Source organism: Delphinus delphis, chromosome 9, assembly GCF_949987515.2.
Source record: "Delphinus delphis chromosome 9, mDelDel1.2, whole genome shotgun sequence".
Classification (NCBI taxonomy): Eukaryota; Metazoa; Chordata; class Mammalia; order Artiodactyla; family Delphinidae; genus Delphinus; species Delphinus delphis.
The window spans coordinates 106,801,235-106,814,197 of NC_082691.1; the positions used below are offsets into that span (position 1 = coordinate 106,801,235).

The following is a 12,963-nucleotide window of genomic DNA, read 5'->3' on the forward strand; positions in this document are numbered from 1 at the left end:
ACGCGTCAGCCCCCTCAGAGAAAGGCGCATCCCCTTTTGGTGTACCTTATTCATCTCCCTTATGTCAAGCCCCTTATTTACTAAAGAGAGGTTGTAAAAACCGTTATTTTAAGAGATGCCTGTAACATCGATGCTGTTGTTAAATTTTGAGCTCATGACTTCTTTTACAGAGCTCACTAATTATGGTTAATTCATTATGATATACTAATTAATGGTTATGGAATTTTTTTTGATAGAATGGTGAACGCAGAAATCGAGGTGCAAGTTCGAAGAGAGATGGGACTGGAAGCGAGTAAGGAATATTCGTCCTTTGGTTGTTTATTCTGTTTACAACACAGTTCTCACACAATGCTTCAAAATGAATTTTTCTTGTTGGGCCTGATTAGGGCCAGTAAGTGAGAATAAATTATAGATGCACCTCATTTACTCTCAATGCAAGCCCTCCAAATTGTATTTTTGGTGTACTCGTGGAGCTTGGAAGCTTGTTATATCAATGAATCATTAGTCCTGTTCTGCCTTTTACATACTTGCTCATGCAGCATTAGACTGTCCACCCTCACGTGGGGGACCGATTCGCTTGGGAGTCTCTGCTTTGCGAGGGGAGAGCGTCTGCAGGTGGGCTGTTGGGCACCTTTTACCGGCCTGTGGTTCACCTCCCCTAAACACTAAGCGCAGACACGCCCGCAGACCACCGCTGCCCAGTGTTTGCAAGTCAGACAAAGGCCAGGGCATTGGCCAGGCCGCTGCACATCTGCATCTTCCCTGGGATGTTGGGTGGCCCTTTGGAGCCTCATCTTTTCTGGTGAAGCTTGGATGATACCTATTTTGTGCAGTTCATGAAGATTACAGATTAGAGTTTGTGTGTAAACCCTCATTTTGTATATGAGCTCTGCGTTATAATTTGTTCTTTGTGACAACTATATTTGGTAATTCTTTTTCGCAGATTAGGAAGACTCAGGTTAAATGCCTTGCCCAAATTCTTACAAGTTTGAACAAAGTTAGTACTTAAACCTGGGGGTGCAGATTCCTGGATTTTATATTGCAGATCTGCTGGAATGCACAGTGAAGCTTTTGCTTGGTTCTGTATGTTTTTAAACATATGCTATATTGAATTGGTATGAATGTAAGTTCCAAAAATTGAAAATCAACTTGCAATTTTGAAAGCCTTTATTTTAGGTCCCAGGTAAACATATAAAATATGATTAAAGAATAGAACATATTTCAAGGTAAATCTTTCTTTTGGAAATACAAATATTATATTAAACACAAAATAACATTTGGGAGATTCTCTAATAAAATTACAGGAATATTCTAGAACTCCTATAAGGATATAGAGTCATACACAAACACAAGTTTGTTAAAACATAGTTTCTTCTCTCTCTTCTGAAGATATTTCCTATCTTGTACTACTGCTGAAATAGTAAAAATAGTTTAAAAAAGGCTTTAGTATTCATAGTTCTAACATAGCGTGCTTTGCAATATACCAAACTACTGCCATTCTTAATCATATCAATTGCTGAGCCTTCACTGGGATGTCAATGTTTTAATTTTCAAGTCTTTGTTTAAAATTAATTTTGATTTTGATCATATTTGCTTCCTAGGCATGCAGAGAATTTAGAGAGGAATAATGGGAAAGATAAAGACTCCAGAAGGAAGGTAAGACACTTCACACTGATTCTGTTATGCAGTGGGCGTGGTCCTGCGACTCAGACCCTGAGGCGGGCCTTGTTTGCGGATGGCTTATTTGATTGGCTATTCCAGGAGGCACATAAGAGATACATTTTAGATTAAAAGACTCAAATGGATTAAAAGTAAAAAGGTGGACAAGGTAAACCATCAAACAGCAGCTGTAACAGAGCTTGAGTGGCTGGACTAGAGGTGGAGGAACGTATGGTAGTAATAAAATAATTAGCTTGCAGGAAAATGTGACATTTGTAAATGAACATGCACCTCACAAAAGAGACACAAAATACGAGAAGTAAAAACTGACCCAATTAAAGGGAGAAATAGAAAATTCAACAGTGATTGAGACTTTAGCCCCCACTTTCACTAATAGAATGACAGCATTTCATGCTAACAGATTAGACAATTTAGATGAAAGGGAAATTCCTGGAAGATATAAATTGGTGAAATTGCCTCAAGAAGAAACAGAAAGTCTGAGTAGATCTGTGGTTAGTAGCAAAATTGTGTTAGTATAGAAAATCTCTGCACAAAGCGACCCAGGCTCAGATGACCTCACTGGCGAATTCTGGCAAACATTGGTTATTATCACTGACACCCTCATGGCCCTGCTCCTTATGTAGTTGTTTCATGTTCTGGACTAGGTGTGCGAGCACGTGTTTGTGTGCGCGTGTGTGTATACTCGAGAAGCACGTGTCGGTGATACGGTGTCACTGAGGACACCACAGCTCCCAGTCTTCATCTTGTATACCATTTTCATAATTATCATCAGAAGAGTCTTCATAATGATTCTTTGGTATCTCTAGAATTGTATACTGTGGTGTTAAAATTATTATCAAACCGCTTCCTCGGTTTTTGTCTTCTTATAGGTAATGCGGCAAGCAGATTTTGGCTTCTGTTACCTGTGAAGAGTAATCGTTTTCTCTCTCTGATAGTTGTCTGAAACCCTGGCCTGTGAGATACCTGTCCTTAGTATCTCGTGCCGTGTCTTTACAGACCTTTATTCCACGTACATACACAAAAGCACAGTAATCTTTCATAAACCAGGTCATGCGGCATGTATTGTTTGCTGTGAGGATGTTTTATTCACTCAGTTTGGGGCAGTGGTTGGATTCCTTACTGTCTAGCTGTAGCCACGCCTTAGAAAAAACGTTAGCCTTACAAGTAGTTCTTCCCACATAGCCTTTTTTTCTATGTTATCTCTCACACCCTATTTTGATACACATGTTTGGGGGATTGAGTGCCTTTCTTGTTTTATATACACATACACCCCATGCAGCATGTACTGTTTTCCCAATTTGTTGTGGAAACCCCTCCAGTTCTGATGATACAGATCTCCCTCCTACTTTTCGAGGGTAAATTTCTTTCTTTCTTTCTTTCTTTTTTTTTGCTTTTTAGAGAAGGGCTTTTATTTATTTTATTTTATTATTTATTTTTGGCTGCATTGGGTCTTCGTTGCTGCACGTGGGCTTTCTCTAGCTGTGGCGAGCGGGGGCTACTCTTTGTTGCGGTGCGCAGGCTTCTCATTGCGGTGGCTTCTCTTGTTGCGGAGCACGGGCTCTAGGCCCGCAGGCTTCGGTAGTTGTGGTACATGGGCTCAGTAGTTGTGGCTCACGGGCTTTAGAGAACAGGCTCAGTAGTTGTGGCACACGGGCTTAGCTGCTCCGCAGCATGTGGGATCTTCCCGGACCAGGGCTCGAACCCTTGTCCCCTGCATTGGCAGGCGGATTCTTAACCACTGTGCCACCAGGGAAGCCCTAAATTTCTTGAACTGGAATTATTGGATGAAAATATATAGTTTTTAATGTTTTCCTTCTGTCTCCCAATGTTTTTGGTGAGTGTTAGCGTTGTTCACTAGGATGATGTCGTGGCTTACAATGTGAGCCACGTTTGTAATCTTAAATTTTTGGTAGGCACCTTAAAAAAGAAACATAAAATTAATTTGAATAACATATATAATCCAACATTTCTGAAATGTTATTCTTTCAACATGTAACCGATATAAAGAATTATGAATGAGACATTTTACATTCTTTCCCCTGAGGGAGCCCAGCGGTGATTTTGAAGATGTTTGGCAGCTCGTTCTGGCTTGTGATTGGGTCATATATTTTATAGCATCAACATGCTTCAGCATTTGTGGAGAGCCCACAATATGCCAGAATAATTTTATGGACACGTGGAAAACTGCTCATTTTCTTCATGGTGATACGCTGTGCACTCCCCACTCTTTTGCACCAAATGGTTTTGAGCAGTGACATCTGAGAGCTGTGCCTTCCTGGGGCCAGTGACCACAGCAGGATGGCCAGCTTCTCCCGTTTTACCTGCCGCCTCACTGGCACAAGGAAGAAGGTTCACAGTTCTCCCCATTTCTTGGAAGAGAAAACCAAGGCCCCGAGAGGCTGAGTTCCTGTGTGAAGTCGCACCACCAGTGCCCCTCTGAGCCAGGACCTGCGTCCCCATGAGAGGGGGGGTGGGCCCTGTGGCTGCCCTGGGACCCTCCCTCTGTCCCTCCGCGCTGACCAGCTGTGCTGTGTCCCCCAGCATGGCCGCGAAGAGGGCCCCTCGGAGTGGAAGCTGGCCTGGAGGCAAGGGAGTGAAGAGGCCTTGGTAAGGAGAGGACGTGTCTCTGCTTCTGTCCCAGCGCACGCTGTCACTCGTGTCCCGGCTCTCGCGGTGTGTTTCCTGGGGGTGATACCCTCCTCCTTTTAGGCAGCAGGACGTTAGGACGGAGGGGGAGGTGCGTGCTTGCCCCGCGCTGCCCTCGGGTGTGCGGCTTTCTGAGGAGCGTGGGCTGGATGCGTCCTCAGCCTTCTCGTTGTTGCTCTGCGTTGAAAGCAGGTCTGGGGAGAATGGAAGAAACTGAACAGAGGCATCACAGAGACAGTTCTGGCCATCGTCAGTGAGACATATTCCACGTAGCAGATAATTTTCAAAAACAAAAGCCAAAGCAGAGGCAAAGGAAACGGCCCTCCTCCTGTAAGAGGCCATTGGTGACGCCAAGGCACTCTCTCCAGAACTGGGGAGTGAAGCAGAAGGCTGTGTGCTTGGGGCCCCCGTGGGAGGTGGAGGAACACTTCCTTGGCACCGTCCTCCTGTCTGCCCCTGACGGGCGCCCTGGGCACCGTGAGGCCCTGGGTGCTTGCCGAGTGATGCGTTGTCGGCACGCAGCGAGCTTGCGATGCTGTGAGTTTTGCTTAAAACTCCTGCATGACGTTTGTCTTAGTTTCTCTTCTCAATCAGCAGGGTCCTGTTTATTGGTACCGTACACGTGGCATGTCACGCACCATAACGTACGGTGACTTTGTATGACGATGTGCTCAAAGCACCTGCTCGTGGGGCAGCTTTTTGGTCCTCTGGGCCTGCGGGGCACGTCCTTATCCCCGGGCTCAGAACCGAATGTCCACTTTGAGGCTCAGCTGGCTTCTCTGTGGCTCCGATCACTGACTTCCTGGCATTGGTCACCACACAGCAGGGCACTAGGTTCTGGAGAGAAGATGAAGCCCTTCCCGCCCCCTTCCTGAGCTCCAAGCTTGTCGGCCCCTCCTGGACGGTCCACACTCCGCAGGCTCACCCTCTGCCCTCCATCCCCAACATCTATCCTGTGTGAAACCCGAAAGCCTGCGAGTCGTCTCCTTGCCCCTGGGCAGATCAGCAGTGCCCACCTCTGCAGCAGGCCTGCGGGTGGGTCTCACCTCCCCACGTCTGTCCTGCCTGCAGGCGCCAGGAATGTTTTGTTTCTTCCTCCAGGATGGAGACGGAAGCCCCTTCGGTGATTGAATTTGTGGTGCTTGGGGCGTCCACCACGGGTGCTGGGGAGCTGTGTGGGTATGAAGCAGGTGTGGTGTGATCAGATTTCCTGCTCAGAAGGTTGTCTCTGAACTCCGAGGGCACGAGAGGGGACACGGCAGGGACGGTAGGGGCTAGGCTGGGGGGTGGCAGGGTTGGGGCGGAGGGCCGGCCGGTGGGCGGGGAGAGCGGGGTCCCGCCGGGCTCCTGGTGTGTAGGCTTGTGCGCGGTGGAGGTACCATGTCACCAGTAAATCGGGTGAGGGGGAGCGGAGGTGGACAAGAGAAGGAACAGCCTTGGGGGAAAGTGTGAGTTGCCTGAACCTGTATTTCGTTCCTGCCACCTCCTGCCCTGGAGACCTGGAACGTCCTTCTGCTCCGTCTTCCCAGCACCCTCTTCCTCATCCCTCAGACCCAGACCGGGTCGGCCTGAGGGTGACACGTGCAGCTCCCCAAACCTGCAGAGCACGACTGAGCACACGTCCACTGCAGGACTTCCTCAGACTTCAGGGGAGAAACGGAGGCTGGCGGTGGCCAGTGATGGCCGGGCCAGGGGCAGAGCAGCCCGTCTGCCTGCTCGTGGGGCAGGGCTGTGGGCTGGTCCTGGTCACTGGAGCTGTGGTGGCCACGCGGGGCCTGGCTGGCGTGTGCTTGAGCACATGTGTCAGTGTGTCTGTTCTTACCTGCAGATGCTGGGCTGTGATCATGGGTGAGAGGCACAGTGGGGAAGGCAGTGCTGCATGCCAGTCTGTGGGTTATTTGTATAATACCTTCTCTCTTTTTTGTTTTTTAAAATTTTGTTCCATTGTTTTTTTTTTGGCTGCGTTGTGTCTTCGTTGCTGCGCGTGGGCTTTCTCTAGTTGTGGCGAGCGGAGGCTACTCTTCGTTGTGGTGTGTGGGCTTCTCATTGCGGTGGCTTCTCTTTTTGTGGAGCACGGGCTCTAGGTGCACGGGCTGCAGTAGTTGTGGCACACGGGCTTCAGTAGTTGTGGCCCACGGGCTCTAGAGCACAGGCTCAGTAGCTGTGGCGCATGGGCTTAGTCGCTCCGCGGCATGTGGGGTCTTCCCGGACCAGGGTTCGAACCCGTGTCCCTTGCACTGGCAGGCGGATTCTTAACCACTGCGCCACCAGGGAAGTACCACACCTTTTTTCTTTAGCCACCAGAATTATAGAGGTTCCCCAAAAAGAATATGATTGTTCACTGTTTTCTCTTTCTGGCTGTACTTATAAGTTAGGGTATTTCTTTAAGAGTTGTAATTAGGTTATGTTCATTTTATAGATATTTGAATTTTAAAATTAGCAACATCAAGTGAATCTGAGAAAACATGTATTTTCCCAACCGATTTGCAAGAGTCAACTTATGATTGAATATTTTAATTATATGCTTGATTTCTACCTCTAGGAAATTGAAAAGGAAGACATTGGCTTAGAAAATGCTGGAGCTGATGAATATGCAGCCAGTTTTGAAGATGATTTTGAAGTAGGTATAAAAATTTTAAATTTTCTCAGCTTAAAGATAATTTGTTCTAAAATCAGTAACTTAATAGTTTTTTTTTTTCTTTCTGTTGCTCTCAATACTCCTTAGCTGTTTGATTTAGGTCTGGCACCTATAAAAAGTTTGCTATATGTCTACCATTGCTGACCAATATGATGTAATTAAGTGGTTTTTCTATTTAAGCTATTGTTGGTGCACTGCAATCAAATGTGTACGTATATGTGCACGTGTGTATGCATATATATGTGTACGTCTACATGGAGTATACATGTAGCACACGTTTACGTGCACATACACTCCCATTCTCAGCACAAAGGCGTTTGCACGTTATTGTTCATTCAGAGCTCTCAGTGTACGTGGTTCTGTAGAGTTTATACAGGTGCAGAAAAACAAACGCAGCAGTTCATACAGATTTGTGATGCAATGATGTGGAAATCTGTGAGCTGTAGAAGTCGCCCTGAGCCACACTGAGGACCACGTCTGTTTCAGGCTGTAAGCTGTGCGTTTTGTCCTGTGTGCGTGTCTGCTACGTTTGCAGGGCTACGAGGATGACTTTGAGGTCTGTGACGGGGACGATGACGATGTTGCACATGAGCCTGAATCAGAAGAGACAGCGGAAGAGCTTCCTCTGGCCAGAAGGAGGGAGATACAGGAAATTCAGAAAGCCATCCATGCAGAAAATGAACGGGTCGGCGAGCTGTCCTCGAAGCTGTTTGAGAAGCAAGGCCGGACGGAGCGTGGCAGGGTGCCGGGGCCGGGTACGTGAGTGCATGCTGGTCCCGTGTCGCTCCCAGCCCTTCCGCCCCCGTGACGGCGCCCGGCAGGTGCTCAGCGCGGGGGGCCTGGGCGCAGCCCTGCTCCTTCCCTGCGCTGTGTCGTCCGTCAGCTGCACAGGCTGCTGTTTTTCTGGAGGCCCGGGCGTGTCAGAGGGGCAGCGTGGCGGCACAGGGTCTGTTCCGCAGGGAGCTGTCCTCGCCCGGAGATTTTCTTTAGGAGATTGGAAATGTATTTCGCTCAGAAGTTCTTGGCATCTGGGTATGATAGGGCTACTTGTAAGGGTAGGAGAGTTCTTTTCATGAACGCTCCTGACGGTCCTGAGTGCCAGGTGTTCTGAGGGATGAGAAACAGGAGGCGCTCCGTCAGCAACCTGCTCGCGGCCTCCAGGCCGGTGCCCTGGCTCGGATCCGGCTGTGCCTGGCCGGTCTGATCAAGCTGTGAGACGGCAGGGGAGGGCACGCTCTTTGCAGGAGTTCAAACACGTATCCAAGAGGAGTGAGAAGACAGAGTGCGATACACCTGGAGTAAATGTGTAGGCAGACGGGCCCGGTCTGCACGGGGAGCGCAGACGTCCTTGGAGGGTAGAGGCAGCGGGGGCTGTGTGCGTGGGAGGGCGAGGCCCGAGCTGTCCGTCCTGGCGGGAGCTTTCGGCAGTTGATGGTGGGCCACCAGGCCAACGACCTCCGCACCCTGTGACCTGACGAACCCCTGCCCGCGTCTGCCTGTTTTCTCTCTGCCACAGTGAGTGGCTGATGCAGCATTAAGCTGCATCTGTCTCTGTTCTTCAGTTGTTTTGTGCGTTCACGTCTCAGCTCCCTTACCAGAGGACACACTTGGGGAGGGGGAGGGGGAGAGTGGGGCGGGAGTGGAGGACTGCCTTGTATGTGTATTCTTAAATAGTTCTAAACGTAGTGTGGTTGGCACATGCGTAGGAAGTTTTGCTTTGTTGCTGAAAGTTTTAGATGACGGTAGCTGGAGTGGTTCTTAAATGCTCGTAGAAGATGTTTAACACTAGTTATGTGTAAAGACCTTACTGAACGTAATTGGTTTGCATGCTTCTGGCTGGTTTACTCTTGATTTCTTTTGCTTGAAGAAATGTTTCAGTGTCACGAAAACGCTTTTTGTGTGTGTGCAGCTGCAGACGTTTCCCCCTCCGAAACCCCTGCTTGTGGGATTTTCCTGGACTTTGCGACAGCCTCACGCCGCCAGAAGAGTCGGACTCAGGCCCTTAAGCAAAAGTAGGTGTGTTGGGAACTTTGCAGAAGGAATTAGGGAGTTTTAATACACTTTTCTTCAACGTACCCTTAAAAATTAGCTCTTGTTTTGTTTTCACTGCTGGCGTTCAGGCACGTGATTTCATTTGTGCTCCGTTTCCCTGTGTCCAGATGTTGTGTCCTGGTGCGGGTGTGCAGTACTGTAGACAAGCTCGGCCCTAGCATTGGTGTTAGTTCCGGGGGGCCCTGGGAGCCCCCACGTCACGGCTGCGGCAGCGTCACAGTCAGGGGCCTGCGAGGCTGGTGGCCGGAACCCCGAGCAGAGAGTCGGCCTGGCCCAGCCTGCGCCTGTGGTGCTGCCCCCTCCTGCCCTGTGGTTGGCGTCACTCAGGGCCAGCGCTCTGTTTCTCGCGTGAGGAAGCTGGGGACTCGTGGGTGAAGAGCCCCACGCTGGCCCGGGCGCTGTGCCTCCTGTGTTGATGTCCTCCGTGGGTGCCGCAGGCCAGTTGTGTAGACGATGAAGCGCAGGCCCCGGGTTAGCCTCTGGTGGAGGTGGATGTGAGCTTTGAACAGCCAGGGCCGCCAGGCGTCAGAGTCACACGACTGTGAACTCAGAAATTTGCAGAATTCCTAGATTCATGAAAGTGGAGAACAGAATCTCAGCCTGTGGTCCGCTGTACTAAACCCAGTACAGTCTGGGAGCAGATGTAAGAGTCCACCCGGATCTGGGATGGATGCAATAGGTTTAGAGAGAGTGGGATCGGCCAGGGAGACACAGTGGCGGAGCGGGCTCTCCCGCCCCCGGGTCTCGCGGCCGCCAACCTCTGCAGCAGCACGGCTCTTCCAGTGTCTTATCAGATGAAGGCGGGGGTGAGGGTGCACAGGGGCTCGCCTGGCTGGACGCGTCCCTCGGGAGTGGCCAGGGCTCAGTCCCTCAGAGCGGGGTGGGTGGCGGGCAGGTGGGATGGGGGCCTGAGGGCGCCGATGGCACAGGCGGGGGTCTCAGCCCCGGGGCCTCGCTGTACACGCGTGAGTTCCCACCTTAGTGACTGTCAGTATCTCAGGCTCCCACCAGACAGACCTTCACGAGCCCCTTGGCCAGAGCCACCAGCTCCTCCTGAGGCTCCCTCTGCCGGCCCATTCTTCCCTCTGCACGTGGTTGTCACGTCATCTCGTTTCCAGGACACGCAGCACAAAGCTGCTCCGGCTTATCGACCTGGACTTCTCCTTCACCTTCTCCCTCCTGGACCTCCCACCGGTGAACGAGTACGACATGTACATCAGAAACTTCGGGAAAAGAAACACCAAGCAGGTGAGTACAAGGTTAGCTACCAAGTGCGAGTACAGTGCGTGGCAGGAGTTTGTGTGGCGCTGTGTCCTGTTCCGGACGTTAGACCTGGGAGTGGTTGTGAGGGACGCAGACGTCATGCGCTCGTCACCTGGAGGTTGTGCCAGCGTCCTCGGCGCCCTGGAGGCTCCTGGGCACGGATGTGGATCGCTCCCAAGCCCTGAGGACAGCCCCAAGTAGGGGGGTTACTGAAGGTCACTGGGAAGTCACCTCGGATCACTTGCTTGGGTTCCTGTGGGGCTGTAGCGTCCTGCACTGCCCCCGAGGCCTGCACGTATGTTCCTGCATGTAGGGACTCCAAGATCAGCGACCGAGTGCCTCCCAAATCCCAAGACACTGGGCTCACCTCAGTATCCCTCCTGCCTGGTCCATTCTCCTCACCCTCCTCTCAAGGTCTTCCTGTGCCAGGCCCCCCGTCACCTGCCTGTGGATCCCCCTTACCTTCCCAGGCCCCCCGTCACCTGCCTGTGGATCCCCCTTACCTTCCCAGGCCCCCCGTCACCTGCCTGTGGATCCCCCTTACCTTCCCAGGCTCCCCGTCACCTGCCTGTGGATCCCCCTTACCTTCCCAGGCTCCCTGTCACCTGCCTGTGGATCCCCCTTACCTTCCCAGGCCCCCCGTCACCTGCCTGTGGATCCTTCTTGCCAGGTCCCTTTGTCATCTACCTGTTTTTCTCCATCACCTGGCTTAGGCCACGCAGCCTCTCCTGCCATCTACCTGCCTGTTGCTCTCTGTCCTTGTCCTGCCCTCTAGGTAACTAGGTGACCCCTTCCCGATGACTTACGCTGTGTCCTCTGGCTCCAGGGTTGCTACAGTACGACCCACACAGCCCTGTCTTTCCCTGTAGTACTTCCAGTTGTTGACTGTGTGACAGTCCACCTCCCAAGGTGGTGAAGTCTTGGAGTCAGGGATCTCCTGGGACATTTTTCTTCTGTCCCCACAGTGCACCTATCAACATGCTCTTGGATATATCAGTCAGTAATCTTTCACTGGGGAGAAGATCACAGGAGGAAATTTAAGAAGCTGACTGATTAACCCTGGCTTTGCAGCTGACTCACTCTGACCTTGAGCAGACTATCTAACTTTTTTTGCTTGTTTTCCTCATCTTAAAGCTATTAGTATCAAAACTGTCTTTGCTGAAGCATGTACATTTTTGAAATAAATAAATTTGTGTCTGCTTTTGCAAAGCTGCTGTGTTCTAAGAGAATAGGGTGTTGGTGGACTAGGTCATCATCTTTTCAAGCCAGAGCTGAATTGTTTGTTGTGACTTTTTGAAAACGCTTTTGAAATTTAGGCCCCTATTTATCAAATGTTTAAGACACAACCAGTCTTTGCATGATTGTTATTCATGCCATATGCTTACTTTTGACAGACTAGAAGACTGTCGTCATTAACTTAAAAATTGTTAGTTGTTTTCAGCAATGAGAAATGGCTCTGAGGTTGAGAGCCAAGGCGAATTCAGCCCAGCTTTGTTTTTCAGGCCTACGTTCAGTATAACGAAGATAACGTGGACAGGAATGTCCAGACTGAAGAAGTTGAGACTCAGGAAGTGTGGACCCAGCACCCAGGGGAAGGCGCGGCCGTGTCTGGGGGTAACCAGCCTCTGCTCTCGACCCTGGGAGTTGTGTTCACTCCCTTTCTTGTTCTTTCCTCCGTCTCGAGTGTGGCTATCACCACGTGGCTGTGGAAACACCAGAGCTCTTCCAGACACCACCCTTAGCACCTGCGCGGAGCTGGAGGCCTGGGCTGGGCCCTGATCAGGGTTCACAACACTTGTTCCTAAACGGAAAGGAAAGAGCCCACGCGCCAAACCAGCACTTTGCAGATGGGCTTCTAGAACACTCTCTGCTCTTAATTTGGGGTAGTCTGTTCTCATTCTTAGAGAAGTTTCATCTTTAAATACATTTTCCAGGTATGTCATATCAAGACAGATGGAAGCCCCTGGAATATGCAGAGTTCTGCTCACCTTGGGCTCTCCTCGGTTATTTATGTGCTAAATATTGCTTTACTGGTGGTGGATTGTTCCTTCTGAGGAATTACCTCTGTTACTCCCTTTCCTCAGGGAAGCCTCATCCTAAGAAAATAACACACCTAAACGTAACACATACATGATAAACTGATGCTTTAGGTAGGATTCTGTTTACAGACTTCTGAGAAATCAGGAGGCGATCTAGAGGATGAGATGGAACCCCCTGGCTTCCCCTCCAGGGCTCCTGGTTCGCTCGTACGCCCTTTGACATGTGCAACCGTGACTGTGAGAGTCGCGCTGGCTGGTTTCATGTGCGCTGTTTTTTCAGGGAGTGAGCGGAGCGGCCCCCCTGATGCCGCCGCCGTCGTCCCGAAGGTCAACACGCCCCGCCTGTGCAGCTTCCTCCGGGCCGCTTGCCAGGTGCGCTGTGCCCTGGGCAGGGACCCCAGCAGCTTCTGTGGCTGCAGGCACTGTCTGTATGTTTGGATTCTGTACTGTAACGTTGGTTGCTTGCATTTTAAAATGAATATAGGCTAAAAAACAGACATACAAAGTCAGCAAGGTGAGCACACATCTAGGGTATTTGCAACTAGTAAACTCATGACTTTAAAAACTGGTTATGGAAATCTTCAAAGTCCATACAAAGGTCGAGGGGCGGCAGGTGGCCGCTGCGTGCTTCAGAGGTCCCAGCTT

General features: G+C 50.4%; 1 protein-coding gene across 2 annotated transcripts in view; it reads left to right on the forward strand.

The window, feature by feature from the left end:
* DYNC2I1 (dynein 2 intermediate chain 1) overlaps positions 1-12,963 on the forward strand; it is a 44,039-nt gene that overhangs the window by 16,419 nt on the left and 14,657 nt on the right. Inside the window, exons 6-14 of one of the 2 annotated variants that reach the window (XM_060021210.1) lie at positions 237-292; positions 1,602-1,656; positions 4,222-4,287; positions 6,869-6,946; positions 7,500-7,719; positions 8,874-8,976; positions 10,135-10,264; positions 11,782-11,893; positions 12,599-12,690. In XM_060021210.1, the coding sequence (XP_059877193.1) occupies positions 237-292; positions 1,602-1,656; positions 4,222-4,287; positions 6,869-6,946; positions 7,500-7,719; positions 8,874-8,976; positions 10,135-10,264; positions 11,782-11,893; positions 12,599-12,690 (912 nt within the window). The remainder of the gene's footprint in view (positions 1-236; positions 293-1,601; positions 1,657-4,221; positions 4,288-6,868; positions 6,947-7,499; positions 7,720-8,873; positions 8,977-10,134; positions 10,265-11,781; positions 11,894-12,598; positions 12,691-12,963) is intronic. The other variant, XM_060021211.1, reaches the window with a different exon arrangement.